The 15,469-nt window shown below is 58.7% G+C and overlaps 1 protein-coding gene and 1 long non-coding RNA gene across 3 annotated transcripts in view; one reads left to right on the top strand and one right to left on the bottom strand.

Moving 5' to 3' along the window:
- Window positions 1–4,651: 4,651 nt before the first annotated feature.
- KDM4B (lysine demethylase 4B) overlaps window positions 4,652–15,469 on the bottom strand; it is a 226,417-nt gene continuing 215,599 nt past the window's right edge. For both annotated transcript variants that reach the window (XM_049876484.1, XM_049876486.1), the window contains 5 exons: window positions 13,073–13,258; window positions 12,832–12,996; window positions 12,347–12,466; window positions 7,042–7,134; window positions 4,652–5,737 (listed from right to left, as the gene is read on the bottom strand). In XM_049876484.1, the coding sequence (XP_049732441.1) occupies window positions 5,528–5,737; window positions 7,042–7,134; window positions 12,347–12,466; window positions 12,832–12,996; window positions 13,073–13,258 (774 nt within the window). In that variant the 3' untranslated portion in view covers window positions 4,652–5,527. The remainder of the gene's footprint in view (window positions 5,738–7,041; window positions 7,135–12,346; window positions 12,467–12,831; window positions 12,997–13,072; window positions 13,259–15,469) is intronic.
- Window positions 12,415–15,399, top strand: LOC126071967 (uncharacterized). Its single transcript, XR_007516433.1, has 3 exons — window positions 12,415–12,487; window positions 14,155–14,372; window positions 15,281–15,399. It is a non-coding gene; the product is annotated as an uncharacterized LOC126071967 (long non-coding RNA).

The following is a 15,469-nucleotide window of genomic DNA, read 5'->3' as shown; positions in this document are numbered from 1 at the left end:
CGGCTGTGTGCCAATAAAACTTTATTTACAAACACAAGTGGAGCGCCAGATGTGGCCCATGGGCTGTATGCTGCCATCTCTTGCTCTAGGAGGACACTGGACTCAACATAACTCATCTCTCTGACACTCTCTCCCTTGAGGGATGGCCATTTGTTTAAATATCTCCTCCTTTGAAGGGTCAAAAAAAAAGTTTTTTTTTTTGAAGGGTCTTCTCTGACATCCTATCTGCCTGCTGATTCTCCCTCTCTGCCCCTATTCTCACCCACGTGTCAAAGTTATATTTATAGCCCTTTATGTCTTCACCATGGAGCCCTGGGTGGTGTAAATGGTTAAGCGCTTGACTACTAACAAAAGGTTGGCAGTTCGAATCCACTCAGAGGTGCCTCAGGATAAAGTCCTGACAATCTGTTTCTGAAAGTTCACAGCCTTGAAAACCCTGTGGAGCAGTTCCACTCCGAACACACGGGTCACCACGAGTCAGGTTTGACTGGATGGCAACTGACTTGGTTTTTCTTTTGGTTATGTCTTCAGAGTCCACTGGCATCCCTAAAGTCCACACTCCAGAGAGCAGTGAACTTGTCCACCGTTCTCTCCACCACCACCCGAGGCCTGGCACCAGGACCTTGCAGGACGAGATGCCTGTCTCCTCCCAAGTGCACAGACCCAGCAGCTCCACACGGTCGGACAGTTGTGATTCGCTCATCTTCAGTCCAGCCTGGCTTCCGGGCCCCGGCCGCAGCAGGTGATGGTCTGTCTCAAACGGCCAGGTTTATGACGTTCTGTTCTGCAGAGCCAGGGAAACAACAGGCCACCTGCGGCCGCCCGTGGAGCTGGCGTCAGGGAGCCCGGTGCCAGCTGTGGCTCCATTCTCGGCTGAAGGCAGAGCGTGTGTCGGCCCGGGGGAGGCACGGCGGTGGTGACCAGCCTGTGAAGGCCATGACCAGCGTCAGTCACCTTGGGTGGCTGGCCACACTGCAGGCTGACAGCACCAGGCCTGCCCCGTGGCTACTCTGTGTCCACGTGGGGACAGCTTTCGTGACTCTGGGAGAAAGAGACATTACCTTTGTGGAAAGTGGCAGCTGGCCAAGCATCTGGGCCCTGGATGAACATGCTGCTGGCGACGTTTGATTCCACTGGAACTGTCCTGGGCACAGCTGGACTCTGCCCTGGTCAGCACCCCTCCACCCGGCGTTGGTCCCCCATGCAGCCCGATGGGGGCAGGTCCCAGCGATGCTGAAGGACACTGGAGGCAGAGTCCTTCAGGAGGAGACTCCGAGAAGGGCTGAGGGGCGGGAGAAGCCAGGTGAAGATTCAGTCCCATGTGAAGGTGAATTTGAAATCCTCTCTGTGAGGACTGATGAGGGCACCCCGCTGCAGAGGAGAAACCCAGGGAGGGGTAGCCCCATCCAGGGCCACAGGCTGCCTTGCCTCTGTCCCCCAAATTGAATCACCTCTGCAGGCTTCTTCTCAGCTCCTTCCCAGCTGTCCTAGCCTGGGCGCCCACCCAGAGCTCAGTCCCCTTCTGGCCCCCACTTGTACTCCTGGCTCAACCCATGGCTTTAAATAAATCACCTCAACATCTGTCTCTGGCTGGGCCCCTCCTCTGCCCTTCGGCCCCTTCACATGGGGGCCTAGATTCCACAAGGAGCTGCCGGTCTCTCCCAGGCCCCCAGGGGGAGCGCCATCCTCCTAGGTGTTCAGGTGATAACCAACCGTCAGGTCATCCTCCAAGCCAATCTCTCCTCCTCTTGGCCCCTCCCCACACCTAATCTGTCAGCAAATCCCAACAGCTCTGCCTTCAAAATGCAGCCAGATCCACCCACTTCTCCCTCTTCTTCCTCCTCCTGGTCCCGTCGCGTCACGTCATCACCAGCCTGGACCAGTGCCGCCGGCTCCGCCCTGGTCCCCTGGCTCCACGATCGCTCCCCACAGTCTGTTCCCCCCATAGCAGCCAGAGGGCGTCCGGGAGCACCTGAGTCAGGCTCATCCCTCCTCTGCTCACAGCCCTCCAGGGTTCCCACCTCCCTCAGGTAAAACCTCAAGTCCTCCTGCGCAGCTCACAGGGCCCTGCATGACCTGGCCTGTCCCCTCCCTGCCCTCCCCTCCTCTCTCCCCATTGCTCACCCCGCTCCAGCCACACAGGGCTCCTTGCGGTTCCCCCAGCTCACCAGGCACAGACCTGCCTCAGGGCCTTTGCACTGGCTGTTCGCTCTGCCGGAACAAATTTCCCCAATCTCCACAGCCACATCCTCACCCCCTGGAGGTCTCTGCTCAGATGCCCCCTCCCCACTGCACCCTCCCCTGACCACCCTGTCTAAAACAGCCCCCAGCCCTCCCCTCCCTTCTCCCTCGCCGCTGCTTTCTTGTGCTCCCAGGCACATCCCCCAGCCAGCACACACACTGTCTCTTCTGGACAGGAAGCGCAGCTCTGTGGGGGGCAGGGCATGTTTTGCTCTGTCCCCGAGCCTCCAACAGAGCCTGGCGTACAGCAGGTGCTTAGTAAAAGCTCACTGAATGAATGAACCAGAGCACAGACCTCCCCAAGGCCCGCAGGGCCCTGCATGACCTGGCCTCTCCCCTCCTCCTCTCTCCTCCTGGCTTACTCCGCTCCGGCCACACGGGCCTCCTCGCTGTTCCTCCAACTCACCAGGCCTGGTCCTGTCTCAGGGTCTTTGTGCGTGCTGTTCCCTCTGCCTGGAACTTTCTTCCTCAGATATTGCAGGACCACCCTGTTTAAGCTGCAAACCCAATCCCAGTCCCAAAACACCCTGGTGCCTTTCCCTGCTTTGTTCTTGCCATTGCTCCCGGCACCAAGAATGCTCACTGAGCTGTCGTCTGCCTCTCCCGTCAGGTGGCCAGCTCCTGGGGTGCGAGGCCAGGCTCACGGCAGGTGCCCGGCCTTGCTCAGTGACACAGTTCATGTGTGCCAGGGTCCGGTCCGGCCCTGGGGAGGTGGGACAGTCTGGGGCCTCCACCTGCCCCCACCTCTAATGACGCCCCCAGGGCTCTGGGTCAGTGGGGTTGGGGGGAAAGCAGGGGGTCGCGGGGGACAGCAGCACGGACCCCGGAATAAGGGACTCAGATGAAAACGAGGGGGCCCAGAGCCCCCACAGAGCCTCAAGAGCAACTCACAGAGGGGATGCACTGTCCCAGCTACCCCCGCCGCCACACACCTGCCTTGACCCTGCAGAGGTGACGGCTGGACTCCTAGTGGCCCCATGTGACAGAGTAGAGCTGCCCCATGGGGTTTTCTAGGCTGTAATTTTTTTTTTATTTAATCTTTACAAGAGCAGATTATCAGGGCTTTCTCCCACAGAGCCACTGGGTGGGTCTGAACTGCCAACCTTTCAGTTGGCAGCCGAGCACTTAACAGTTGCAACACCACGGGTCTGTGAGGTGAGGGGTCTAATGGACTTTGGTTCTGGAACCTTCACCCAGCCCACAGTGCCATTAGCCCGCAGCCAAGAGTGGGGGCTGAGGGGCCACCCCACGCACCAACCCACCCCATTCGTCCGGGAAGCCCTGCACCAGGTCCGAGGGGCCGTGATGCCCATCCAACCTGAGAGCCCCCCGCCCGTCCACCACCCGCAGCACTGGGCAGGAAGTGAACTCACGTCTGAGGCCACAGCTCTAACTCCACGGTGCTAGTCTTTAATTCACAGGGGCCCCATTCACAGGGGCCCCAAGCAGGGAGGGGGCAAGATTCATCATGGCATCTGGAATCTGTGTGTGGGGGGGGGTGTGCAGGAGTGGTTTTTCGTTTGCACACGTAAGACACCATCTTTGTGGGGACAATGTGCATTTCTACTTGCTGTCAGGTAGCCAACCGTCCACGCACCCCTGAAGCCCACGGGGTGGGGAAGGCTGTGGGGTGGGGTGACTCCACTTTCTCCCCTCTTTACAGCATTAACAGCCTTTTTCCACCACAGGGACATGAGCTGGGGCCCCGCCCGGGGGCTGGTGCATGCACAGGGGACCTGCTGTGTGACCCCGGGCTTCCCGCTGCCCACTCAGGGCTCCCCGCCCCTCTCCCATAGCTTTACACTCGCTCCCGGTTTCTGAAATCCTTCTGTCGGGTCTGGCAACCGTTAGAACATTCTTCTAAAAAAATGTTTATTTTTCACACAAGCACATTCCCCCTTCCATCGCCCCAGGGACAGCAGGGCGGAGAGGTCCCGCTGACGTGGGGCGGGGATGGGAGTCGTGGTCCTCCCGTGGCCTCGGAGAGCGCTTTCTGCCTGGCCTGGCCATCAAGGATGTTTCTTCTGTCATAAATTCAGCCTACACCTGGGGAGGCCGGCTCCCCTCATGTGGAAAGCACTCCCCAACCCCGTCTCTCAGACACACCGTCCACACATCACAGAGAGCCCCCACACTGGACACCAGAGCTGAGGGTGCCTGGGCGGTGAACTGAGGTGGCCAAGGACAGGCCTTGTCTAGGAGCGGATGGAAGGACTGGACCCACGGCCGCCCCACCAGCCAGGCAACCCCTGCCCCAGAAGCATCCACACCCGTGGAGGAGCCAGGCACACACCGGGGGCCCCTCCCCAAGAGGCCTCTCAGAAGTGCCCTGGGGCGCTGCAGACACTTCACCTGGAAAGCAGCTCTCCCGCAGGACGGCCTCACGAGGGGAAGAAGCAGAGGAGCGAGCAAACGGGAAGTGAAAGTGTTTATTTTGCAAAGGCGTGAGCAACGGGGCGGAGGCCCGCGGGCCGAGCACACAGGGCTGGCCACCAAAGTGCCTGGTGGCCTCCTCTGACCAGGTGGGGGGACGCACTGGGCAGCCATGGGCGGAGCAAAGTCTGGAGCTCGGGCGAAGCCGGAATGAGACCGTGTGGGCGCTGGGGACCATGTCCTGCCTGCCCACCTGGCCCACCTGGCCCCTGACAATCACAGAGCCACCCGGCACTGCCCAGCCGCACCCCCCGCCTGCCCGCCTGCCGGCAAACGATAGTTTAAAATAACAAACGAAAACCAAGGAGATGCCGCTGTCGCCCTTTGCGGATCCCAGTTCTGAGAAAAAGAACGTTTCTGGTTTGTGTGTTTTGTTTTTTAAAGCCACAAATCTTAGAAAACAACTTTGGGGTTTTTTTTTTCTTTTCTCTGTGTTCCATTTTATCTCGTCCTTTTTTTTTTTTTTTTAAACAATAGCATTTATAGAAAGAACTTCACAAAGGTGATCTATGTACAGGGTCACAATTCCGAGTCGCTCAGTAGGCAACGTGGTAGCACCTTTTCCAAGAGCTTTTCATGGGTTCAGGATCTGAGGAGTTGAGGTGGGCGGTGCAGCCCTGGCCGCCCCCGAGCCAGCTGGCCCTGCTCCCTGAGTCTGGCCGCGTCTGCCCTGTCGCTGTTGGTTGCGCAGAGAGGGCCCGCGCGGGAGGTGGCCCCTGGGGCCAGGAGGGAGGCGAAGCCAGGGTTCCCGGCGAGCAGGTGCGGGGCCGCAGCCTCCTTCCTGGGGACTGGGCGGCCATGCTGGGCTGAGAGGTCACGGATGAATGGACACCAGTGGGCGCTCTAGAATGCTCTAGAACGGGGCTCCAGGCCGGCCCTGTGCCTGCAGCAGGCTCTCCATGAAGACCAGGTAGTCCAGGCTCCGGGCCGTGTCCTCAGTGGCGGCAGCAGAGGTGGAGGTGGTGGTGGTGGTGGTACGTGGGGCGCCCACCCGTGGACGCTTGGCAGCCTTTACCTCCTCTCCTGAGAAGACGCTGTCCTGGGGCGCCCCCGTGCTGACCGACTGCGGGGACCAGAGAGCACAGGGTTAGCAGGGGGCAGGCTGAGCATGGTGGGGCTTGGGGCCACTGTCCCTCAGTGAGTGACCTTCTGAAAGCAGGTTAGCTGACTGCTGGGAGCCCTGGTCCTGCCCCTCTTGGCAGACGGGGAGGGAGAGCGACCCCACACCTGCCACTGGCTCCCCAGGAGGGGCGGATGGACAGGCCACTCACTTCCTGGAGGACAAGGAGTCCAGGAGGCAGAGCAGGTGTGAGGGTCCCCAGGGGAGCTTCCCAGTGACCCCACCTCCTCTTCCCTCCACCTGCCTGCCACACCCTGAGGCTGGATTAGAACGACAGAAGCAAACAGGTAGCCAGTGGCGTCACCAGGAGGTTGCGGGGTGTGTGGATCGCACGGCGGGGGGAGACACTGGGGGGGCGGGAGAGTGACACCAAAATGACTGCCTATAAAGTTTTTTTGCAGTGCTCCAGCAGAAGTTTATTATTTTTTATAAAAATATTCCCATAGTTAGTTGTGCCAACAAAAACATTTTTATAAGCCCAGCTCGTACGTATCAATATACCTGCAGGTATCAACACCCCTACAGGGTCATCATGAGTCAGAATCAACTCGGCAGCAGTGGGTCTTTTGGGGGTGATGTGCTCTGGTCAGGGCTGTCGTTATTACTCAATAACAACGATCCTTTTAATCACCTGGTCTCATCTGCACGTGCTACCAGCACACGCTGCCGTTTTCATCGCTGCCGTTTTCATAGTCACGGATTTTGTCAAATGTTCTGGTATTTAACTACAATATTGTGGTAGTTAGCACGGCACGGTGACACCAACCCTAGTGACACCACTACAAGTAACAGCGGTGGGAAGAAGCCAGCACTCCCCCTCCGCCTCTGGACGCCCTGTCCCCGTAAAAAGGGGTGCACACCGGGACAGCGGTTTTGAAGCCGCAAACTGTGGTGCCCGGGCTGTACCCTGGAACGCGCAGCTGGCTTCCAAAGGGCTCAGAGGCCTCGTGGAGGCTCTTCCTGCTCTGAGCCCCGCTGTGTAAGAAGGGCGTGGGGGCGGCCCCCTCCGGACACCTGGACAGGCCCCTCCCTCAGAGCTGGCTCCCCTGAGCATCCTCAGCACCCCTTCCTGCCTGGAGTGGGGCAACGGGTGGAGAGAGGAGAGCTGTGCAGCTGGGGGAGGCTCGGAAGGCGCAGTCAGTGTGGGTGAAATGTGACTCGGGAGCCCACTTACTGAGGCCCCGGAGAAAGCTTCCCGGCACTGCAGCTCCCAGCCCCACACCGCAGCCGGCCCTGTGGCCACTCACCAGCCGTGACCTGACCCTCTTCGGCAGCTCTTCCTCCAGGGTATAGATGTCACTGCGCTTCACAGTCAGCTGGGAGCCATCTTCAAACTCCACCTGCGAGGGGGATGTTGTTCTCAGGGCTTGTCCGTGCCAGAGTCCTGCCCTGTGCTTGGGCCTCACTGCCCATGATGCTTGCCCCAAGCCCACAGAAATCAAGATCAGCCTGAGATGCTGGATCCAGCTATGCCTGAAGCTAGCCCTTTTGTCTGAACCTTGGCAGTCACTTCCTGTGAAAGTTCTGCCCAATGAGTGGCTTGGGAGAGTCAGGGTTTAATGGAGGCCCAGTGGGTCAGGCACTCTACGGCTCAGCAGGCCTGGGTGAGCTGTTCCACTGCTCTAGCCCAGCACCCCTCCACCCGGCTGGACAACACTCAGCCCAGGCTCTTGGAAGCTCCAGAGCAGCTGGAGACTCTAGGTGCAGGCCTGGGGTGCTGACTCTAAGGATTCTGAGTGCAGGTGAGAGAGAGGTCACAGGAGTCTCTGGGCAGCCTGATGCCGCCATCTGGGACCCCATTCCTCTGGTCTTTCCGTCCAACTTGTCCAGAACGATGACAGACACATGAAGAGGCAGATGCTGGAGGCTGCCGCAGCCCTGGGCAGAAGTGGAATGGGTGAGGAGGTGGGAGGCCTGGTTTGCGACTCCTGGCTTGGGTGGTCACCCTCGGCCACCCTTTGTGGGAGACGAGGAGCTTGCGGGGCTGTGGATGGCCCGGGGTGCTGTGTGGCCCAAAGGGAAGAGGGCCCACCCAGGGCCTGTCCAGTGGGAAGAATCAGGGCGGGGGGGTGGGGTCCCCTCATCTGAACCCCTGGTCCCCTCAGAAAGCAGTAGCCATGGACAAGGATGGCCGGCCAGTCAGGTCCAGGCGGCTGGTAGGACCTCCACCAGGCTCCATTGTCGGAGGGTGGAGTCCCGGAGCCATTGACTGGGTGTGCCAATGGGGTGCTGCACCCGGCCAGGCCTCTCCCTCACTTCTGGCAGGCACTGCACATGGTGATTCTATCACCCCAGAAAAGCAGGCTCCCTCCCGGGAGGAAAAAGAGAGTTCTAGAAACCCGGGAAACTAGCTCAGGTTTCTAGGTCAGAAAGACCAGGGAGACCCGCTCTGGATCCTCTGTAGGAAGAGAAGAGGCTTGATGAAGGGCCAGCGCCGACCATCACGGCCCGCCCCGTGGTGCTCAGGAAAACAGCCCGTGGCCAAACCCCTGGGGGGAACGTGGCGCAGAGTCACACCGCTTTCCTGGCTGCGGGTCTCTCCCCAGAACCCAGACTCGCGCTTTGAACCTCCAAGGGTGGGGTTTTTACGCCGCATTTAAACAAACATTTTGAGGTAACAGAGGCTCACGCGCAGTTGCGAGGGGTAACGCGGGAAGAGCTCCAGCGCCCTGTATCAGGCTCCCCCGATGGCAACATGACACACAGCATTCCCTCCCGTGTTTGGGGGTCACACTTGGGGGCACACTTGGGGCGGGCTCTGGAAGCCATGGAGTGTGAGGATCTCATGACATCAACACCCTAGGGACTTCTAGAGGGGAGCCTGTCCGTGTGGTCCTCTGTGGGCATCGGGGGTTGAGTAGGTGAGGAACCTCCTGGAACCCTACTGTCGACTGGACCAAGCCCAGGCCAGTGTGGGGTCAGCAGCCTCCTCCTGAGCGCCCAAGTGACCAGCTCTCCCCAGGCTCCCTCTCTGGGTCACGTGGGCGTGTGCCACATGGCTTCAGGGCTGCCTCCATCAGGCACAATGATGTGCCCTGGGATTGTAAGGCACAGAGGCCCCACCACCACCTCACAGGCATCCTGCCGGCCACCACCACCGTTTTCATTTCCAGAATCATTACCAGTTCTTTCATAACCGCCCGTGCTTGACTTAATAACCCCCCGCCCCCATTTCAGGGATGTAATCTCCCACAACTCCCAGCACCTTGAAGATATTAAATAATCCTGTGTTCAAGCTGTGTGGTGACTGCTTCTATTAGCTCTGTTTCCTCGCAGGGGGAGCTCTTCCTGTTGCTGACCATCCTAAGGGGTCTCGTGACATGAGAGAGTTCTCTGGAGAAGGCCCACCCGAGAGGTGGCAACTTTCTGCTCCCCAGCCAGGGCACCTGGCAGCTTCCGTCTGTTTCTTTAAGGGACCCACCAAGAGCTTCCTTTCTCATTTCCAAGCACGACTATTAGTTTATTTACATCTGCTCTATCATCCTCACAGGTTTCCCGACAGAGGAAGAGATACCAGCACTTGCTTGGCCTGACTTCTCGAAGGAACTTTCCACGCCCCTTTTGGTGACCCTGGCCTGGACATGGACCCCTGGCCTCTGAGGGGACTACCCCAACTGTCCAATCCACAATATCTTCACTCAGAGAGATGCCCTGCCATCCTGAAGCCCTTCTCTCCAAGGCAGGCCTCCCCAGGAAAGGAGAAGTATTTGGTCGTTCATGCCTCGGTCACTGCTCACTGGGGGCTCTTTTAATCAGACTGCTTCCCAGTGGGAGGTCTCTGAGGTGAAACTGGGAAATTCCATGGAGCCGGGCCTCATCACTGTGGATCCCAGACACAGTTTGTCATGATATTCTATCCCCGCACAGAAAAGACAAGCAACGGGTTGGTGTTTGTTTGCAAAGGCTCACGGGGACGGGTACAGCAGACAGCACCGAGGACGGGTACAGCGCACAGCACCGAGAATGTGCAGTGAGCACCAATGCTGTCTGAAGCCGTGAAGGCCTATTTTCCTTTGAACGGAACGGATCACGGCGATGGAGCCGGCCTTACCGTCCCCAGTGAGACTGGGTGTTGTTGTCGGTGCTGTTGAGTCAGTTTTCGACTCATAGAGACTCCATGTGACAGAGCAGAACTGCTCCATAGAGTTTTCCTAGGCTGTAATCTCTACCGGGAGGGGCCCTGGTGGCTAAGTGGTTAAAGCACTGGGCTGTTAACCAGAAAGTCGGTGGTTTGAACCCACCAGCTGCTCTGCGGGAGAAAGATGTGGCAGTCTGCTTCTGTAAAGCCTTAGAAACCCTATGGGGCAGTTCTACTCTGTGCTATAGGGTCTCTATGAGCTGTTACCCACTCAGTGGCAAAGGGTTTGGTTTTTAAAAATCTTTACGGGAGTGCCCATCACCCTGTGGAACACTAGGTGGCTTCAAACCACCAGCCTTTCAGTTAGCAGTGAGTGCTTAACCACTGCACCACCAGGGCTCCTACAAGACTCAAGAGCAGTTCATTCTATTCCCATGGGGAGCTCTCCTCCACTCCCAGCTCAGCCCTTTCCAGCTATAATGGGGAGCTGTGACGGGGATATGGCTGGAAGGGGCTATCCAGCCAGTGGCCACCTCCCCACCCCGCCCCCATCAGCCAGGACTAGTCCACTCCTGGAGGCCAGGCTGTTCCCAGTGGGTCCCAAATGCCAAGCAATACAAATCCTGGGTGGAATCCACCTACCAAAGGCAGGCATGGAATCTGGGGGCTCGGGGAGGGAGGTAAGCTTAGGACCAGCAGGATTCCAGGGTGCAAGGGAAGCAGGGCCGCGACTGGGTTACAAATCTCTCCTGCCAGGGTCTGGGCTGGGTGCTTTCCTGCTACCACCCATGGGCCCGGGCTGTCCTGAAGTGGGGGGAGAGGTGGAGAGCCGAGCCGGCAGACTGGCCGCGGCAGGTACTGCCCTCCACCCTCCCTTTCCTGGCCCACTGCCCCGTGTGTTGGGGGGTGCAAGTTAACGCTGCCCCTGCACTGAGCAAAACACAATCCTACTGGCTGCGGGGCAGTGGATCCCAACTCATGGTGAGCCCCTGGGTGTCAGAGCAGAACTGGGCTTCATAGGGTTCTCACTGGCTGATTTTTCTCAAGTAGATCGCCAGGCATTCCAGAACTGTTTGCACCTCCCGGGACCCCACCAGGGCTGTGGGCGCCTCCCCAGTGGCAGGGCCGAGCAGCGACAGTAATGTCCGGACCATCTGTGGTCAGGATCTCCCAGGCAGGCGCCTTCATCAGCCAGCTCACGCACTGCTGATGGCCTGGAAGCCTGCGGCCCTGGTATCCTGGATGTGGGGCAAAGCCACATTCTCAGGGGGACAGGTGAGGTTGGAGGTTCCTACTGGGGCAACCAGCTGCAACAGGCCAGGGTGGAAAACACAAGCCACAGATGGTACAGGCCCAGGGGGCACCAGACTCCAGTGCTCCTGTGACCCTAAGGTAGTGCAGAGCTATGGTTGCCATTGTTGGGTGCCGTCGATCAATTCCAACTCAGTGACCCCATGTGACACGGCATAACTGCCCTGTAGAGTTTCCTAGGCTGTGATCTTTACAAGAAGAGACTGCCAGGTCTTTTTCCAGGGGAGCTGCCAGTGGATTTAAACTGCCAACCTTTTGGTCTGTGGCCGTGTGCTTAACCGTTGCACCACCAGGGTTCCCTCAAAGCTGTAGCACTGCCTCCTGACTGTGGCCTTGGCACAGCTGTGGGGTCGCTCCTTCTCTCCTTCACTTTCACCTTAAAGGGCTAAATTCAAAGACCACAAAGAAACGGGCTGGGACGGCTGCCCAGAGGACATGGGGTGAGGGAGGCAGCTGAGGTCGGGACGGCTCTGTCGACCTGCTGTGTGATCTCGGGGACTCTGAGCACTCCTCTGAACCTTCATTCCCCACCCCCCAATAAGGGCAGCAGGAGAACAACAGATGTGACAGAGAAGAGGGACACAGCCAACCTAGGGAAGATGCAGGGAAAGAACGTAGCCACCAGCTGCTGTTGAGTTGACTACCGACGCATAGTGCCCCCTGTGTGTCAGAGCAGAACTGCCCCACAGGGTTTCAACTGTCAATTTTTCGGAAGTAGACCGCCAGGCCTTTCTTCCAAAGTGCCTCTGGATGGCTCGAACAGCCAATGTTTCTGTTAGCAGCCGAGTGTGTTCACCGTTTGCGTGACCAGGGCCTTCAAGATATGGGTGACTTTTCTAAAATTCCACATTTTAAAATAATTTCTCTATCAAGTGTGATTCCCCCAATTGGGAAAGAAACCCACAACCACCTTTACTTTTTTTAAATATTAGAAGACAACCCTAAAGAGAAAAAGATCACACAGCCGAGGTCCCTTCCAGCATAAGTAGGTAACTACCCCAATTTCAGAACTGGGGGACAAGCAGAGGCCCCACCCCGTGCCCCAACCTCAGCATGAGCCCTGGGGCTTTGGTCAATCCAATAAAAACAGCAGTTGCCCGCCTGGGATCCTCACCCCTCTGGGTATCTGTGGAAACAGGGCTGTTACGGCCTCAAGGGCTCACCTGATAGACATGGCTGGTTGCCGAGGAGATGAACTTGGCTTTGTAGATGTTGCCGTCTGCCCACCGCAGCTCCACCACCTCACCCTCGGGAGGGGGCCCCAGGCGGACGCAGTCTCTACTCTACAGACACGGAACAGTGAGGTGAGGCCTCCCATTTCCCTAACCAGGTTACAGCCTCCCCACTGCCTAGGCACCGACGCACAAATGGAGGGAAGTGCTGTTTATAGAGTCCTGCTTGAAGTCATACTGTAAGCTGACAACAAAAGAGGACTGGGAGTCCCCAGCAGTTTGCCTTGCTGCAAGCTGGGGAGGACTGCAGAAACAGAGAGCTTCCCCCACCTAGGCCAGTCCACCGGGACGGCCCCCTCCCCACCCTGTCCCACCCTCAGAGAAACGGCCCCTCCCTCCCTGCCCTGCCTCCTGAAGGGACAGGCCCCTCCCTGCCCCGCCGGCCCCCTCTGCCTCCCAGCCCCCTCCCGGCTCACGGTGATGCTCTCTGGGTACAGATTGTCGCTGTAGGACCCGTCGTCGAAGTTCACTTCGTACAAGGTCTGCGTGGCGGCGCCGATGACACGGCAGCGGTAGTAAAGCCCATTGCGGTTCTTGGTGATGACCATCTGGCCCAAGGTCACGGCCCGCAGGGACTGGACCTGGGAAGGCGGAGGGCGGCCTTCAGAGGGGCCGGCGAGGGTGGGCGGGCAGGCAGGGGCGCGGGCTGTCACTCACCGTGTGGGCTCCCGTCTTGTGCTTGAAGCAGGTGATGGAGACCACGTAGGGCCAGTCGTCCGGCTCCATGAGGACGCCAGCGGCGTGGGCGCAGGTCACATGGAAGGATGTGGAGCAGTGCTCGTAGGAGCACTGGATGCAGGCGCCCGACACCCGCTTCATACGCTTTCGGCAGTACACGCACTTCTGCGGGAACAGGCAGCGGTGGGGGCGCTGTGCGGGGATGCTGCCCCAGGCGGGAGCCCCTACTGGGCCCCAGACTGTCCCCTAGGAACGACCCGAACACCTAGCACTGTCCCCTGGGAACGACCCCCAGACCCGGCACTCTCTCCTAGGAACGACCCCCAGACCCGGCACTCTCTCCTAGGAACGACCCCCAGACCCGGCACTGTCTCCTAGGAACGACCCCCAGACCCGGCACTCTCTCCTAGGAACGACCCCCAGACCCGGCGCTCTCTCCTAGGAACGACCCCCAGACCCGGCGCTCTCTCCTAGGAACGACCCCCAGACCCGGCACTGTCTCCTAGGAACGACCCCCAGACCCGGCGCTCTCTCCTAGGAACGACCCCCAGACCCGGCACTGTCTCCTAGGAACGACCCCCAGACCCGGCACTGTCTCCTAGGAACGACCCCCAGACCCGGCACTCTCTCCTAGGAACGACCCCCAGACCCGGCACTGTCTCCTAGGAACGACACCCTACACCCAGCACTGTCTCTTAAAAATGACCCGCCAAGATGTGGCACTGTCTCCTAGAAAGCCCCCAGACCCGGCACTGTCCCCCCTAGGAACGACCCCCCAGACCTGGCACTGTCTCCTAGGAATGACCCCCAGAGCTGGCACTGTCTCCTAGGTATGAGACGGGGGGCTCTGGACTGCCTGGAGGCCCAGACCCTTCACGCCCTCGTACTGCCAGCCTCAGAAGAGCACTCTAGGAAAAGCACACACTGGCCCTGGGCAAGGCAGGCCCCATCATCCCCCCACCGAGGCCCTCTAGGCTCCCCTCTCCCCCAGCTGCATGGAGCATGTGAAGCTTCACCTGGGCTCCCCTCCACTGACCCCTCTGCCTAACTGCCTTGGACAGGTGCCAGAGACCCAGCCATGACGAAGGAAGCCCTGACACACTAAGCACGCGTGAACCTTCACCATACCATGCTTGCGGGAGACGGCAGACAGAAAAGGCCACATCATGTGGGATTCCGCCTTTGAAATGTCCGGAGCAGGTCAACCCCGAGAGACAGAAAGTCAATCAGTGGGAGCCCTGGCCGTGCAGTGGTTAAACGCTTGGCTGCTAACCGAAAGGTCAGTGGTTGGAATCCCCCAGCCGCTGCTCAGGAGAAAGATGTGGCAGTCTGCTTCCAGAAAAATTACAGCCTTGGAAGCCCTATGGGGCAGTTCTATTCTGTCCTACAGGATCGCTCTGTTGGAACTGACTCGACGGCAATGGATTTTGTTTGCTTTTTAGGGACTAGGAAAGACTTCTGGTGGAGCAGTGGTTAAGCACACGCTGCTAACCAAAACATAGGTGGTTTGAAATCACCCAACAGTGCCACGGAAGAAAGGCCCGGCAATCTGTTCCATAAAGATTAAAGGCTAGGAAACCCTACAGGGCGGTTCTACTCTGTCACACGGGGTGGCGATTGGTTGGAATTGACTCAGTGACACCCAGCAACATCAGAGGCTGGGAGAGGAGGAAATGAGGAGTGACTGCTAATGTGCACGGGGCTTCTTTCAGGGGTGATGAGAATGTTCTGGAAGTAGGTGGTGGTGAGGACTGCATAACCCTGTGAATGTACTAAAAATCACCCAACTGTTCACTTTAGAACAGCTAAAACGGTCAATTTTATGTCATGTCAATTTTATCTCAAAAAAATAAGGCACTCGAGCAATTACAGCAGGTGAGACTCCCACCTGGGCCCCTGCCCCTCTCTGCCCGGTGTCAGCACCCAGGTGCAGGGCAGAAGCCCTGAGGAGCTGTTGGCAGTGGCCTCACCACAGGCCCTCCCAGCTGGCTGGCAGCCGCCAGGCCCTGGGCCCTGCTGCTCGTCATCCTGAGCATTTAATAAGCGGCCGTTATCGCTCCATAAACCGTGTTCAAAAGCCAGATAAGCACAGCAGCAAAGGGCGCTGCAGGAACGTGGCGCCTGAGGCCGATCGAAGGCAATGCGAGCTCATTATTAAACTGTCAATACCTAATTCTCTCACGGCAGGGACGGCGCTGATGTACAACAGGCCCCACGCAGCTGAGCGGAGAGATGGCGTTAACCCTCGCCGACGGGGCTCCCAGGGAGCTTGGCAAGGCCGCCTCACTCTGAGGCCAAAAGGTACCTGAGACAGGGTGGTGGGCGCAGGCAACAGAGGAGGAACCATGGGCGGGTGGGGGAGGACCCATGGGGAGG

This window comes from Elephas maximus, chromosome 3 (genome assembly GCF_024166365.1).
Source record: "Elephas maximus indicus isolate mEleMax1 chromosome 3, mEleMax1 primary haplotype, whole genome shotgun sequence".
Lineage (NCBI taxonomy): Eukaryota > Metazoa > Chordata > Mammalia > Proboscidea > Elephantidae > Elephas > Elephas maximus.
Note: the sequence above shows the minus strand (reverse complement) of the source record. Positions and strands in the feature narration are given on the sequence as shown.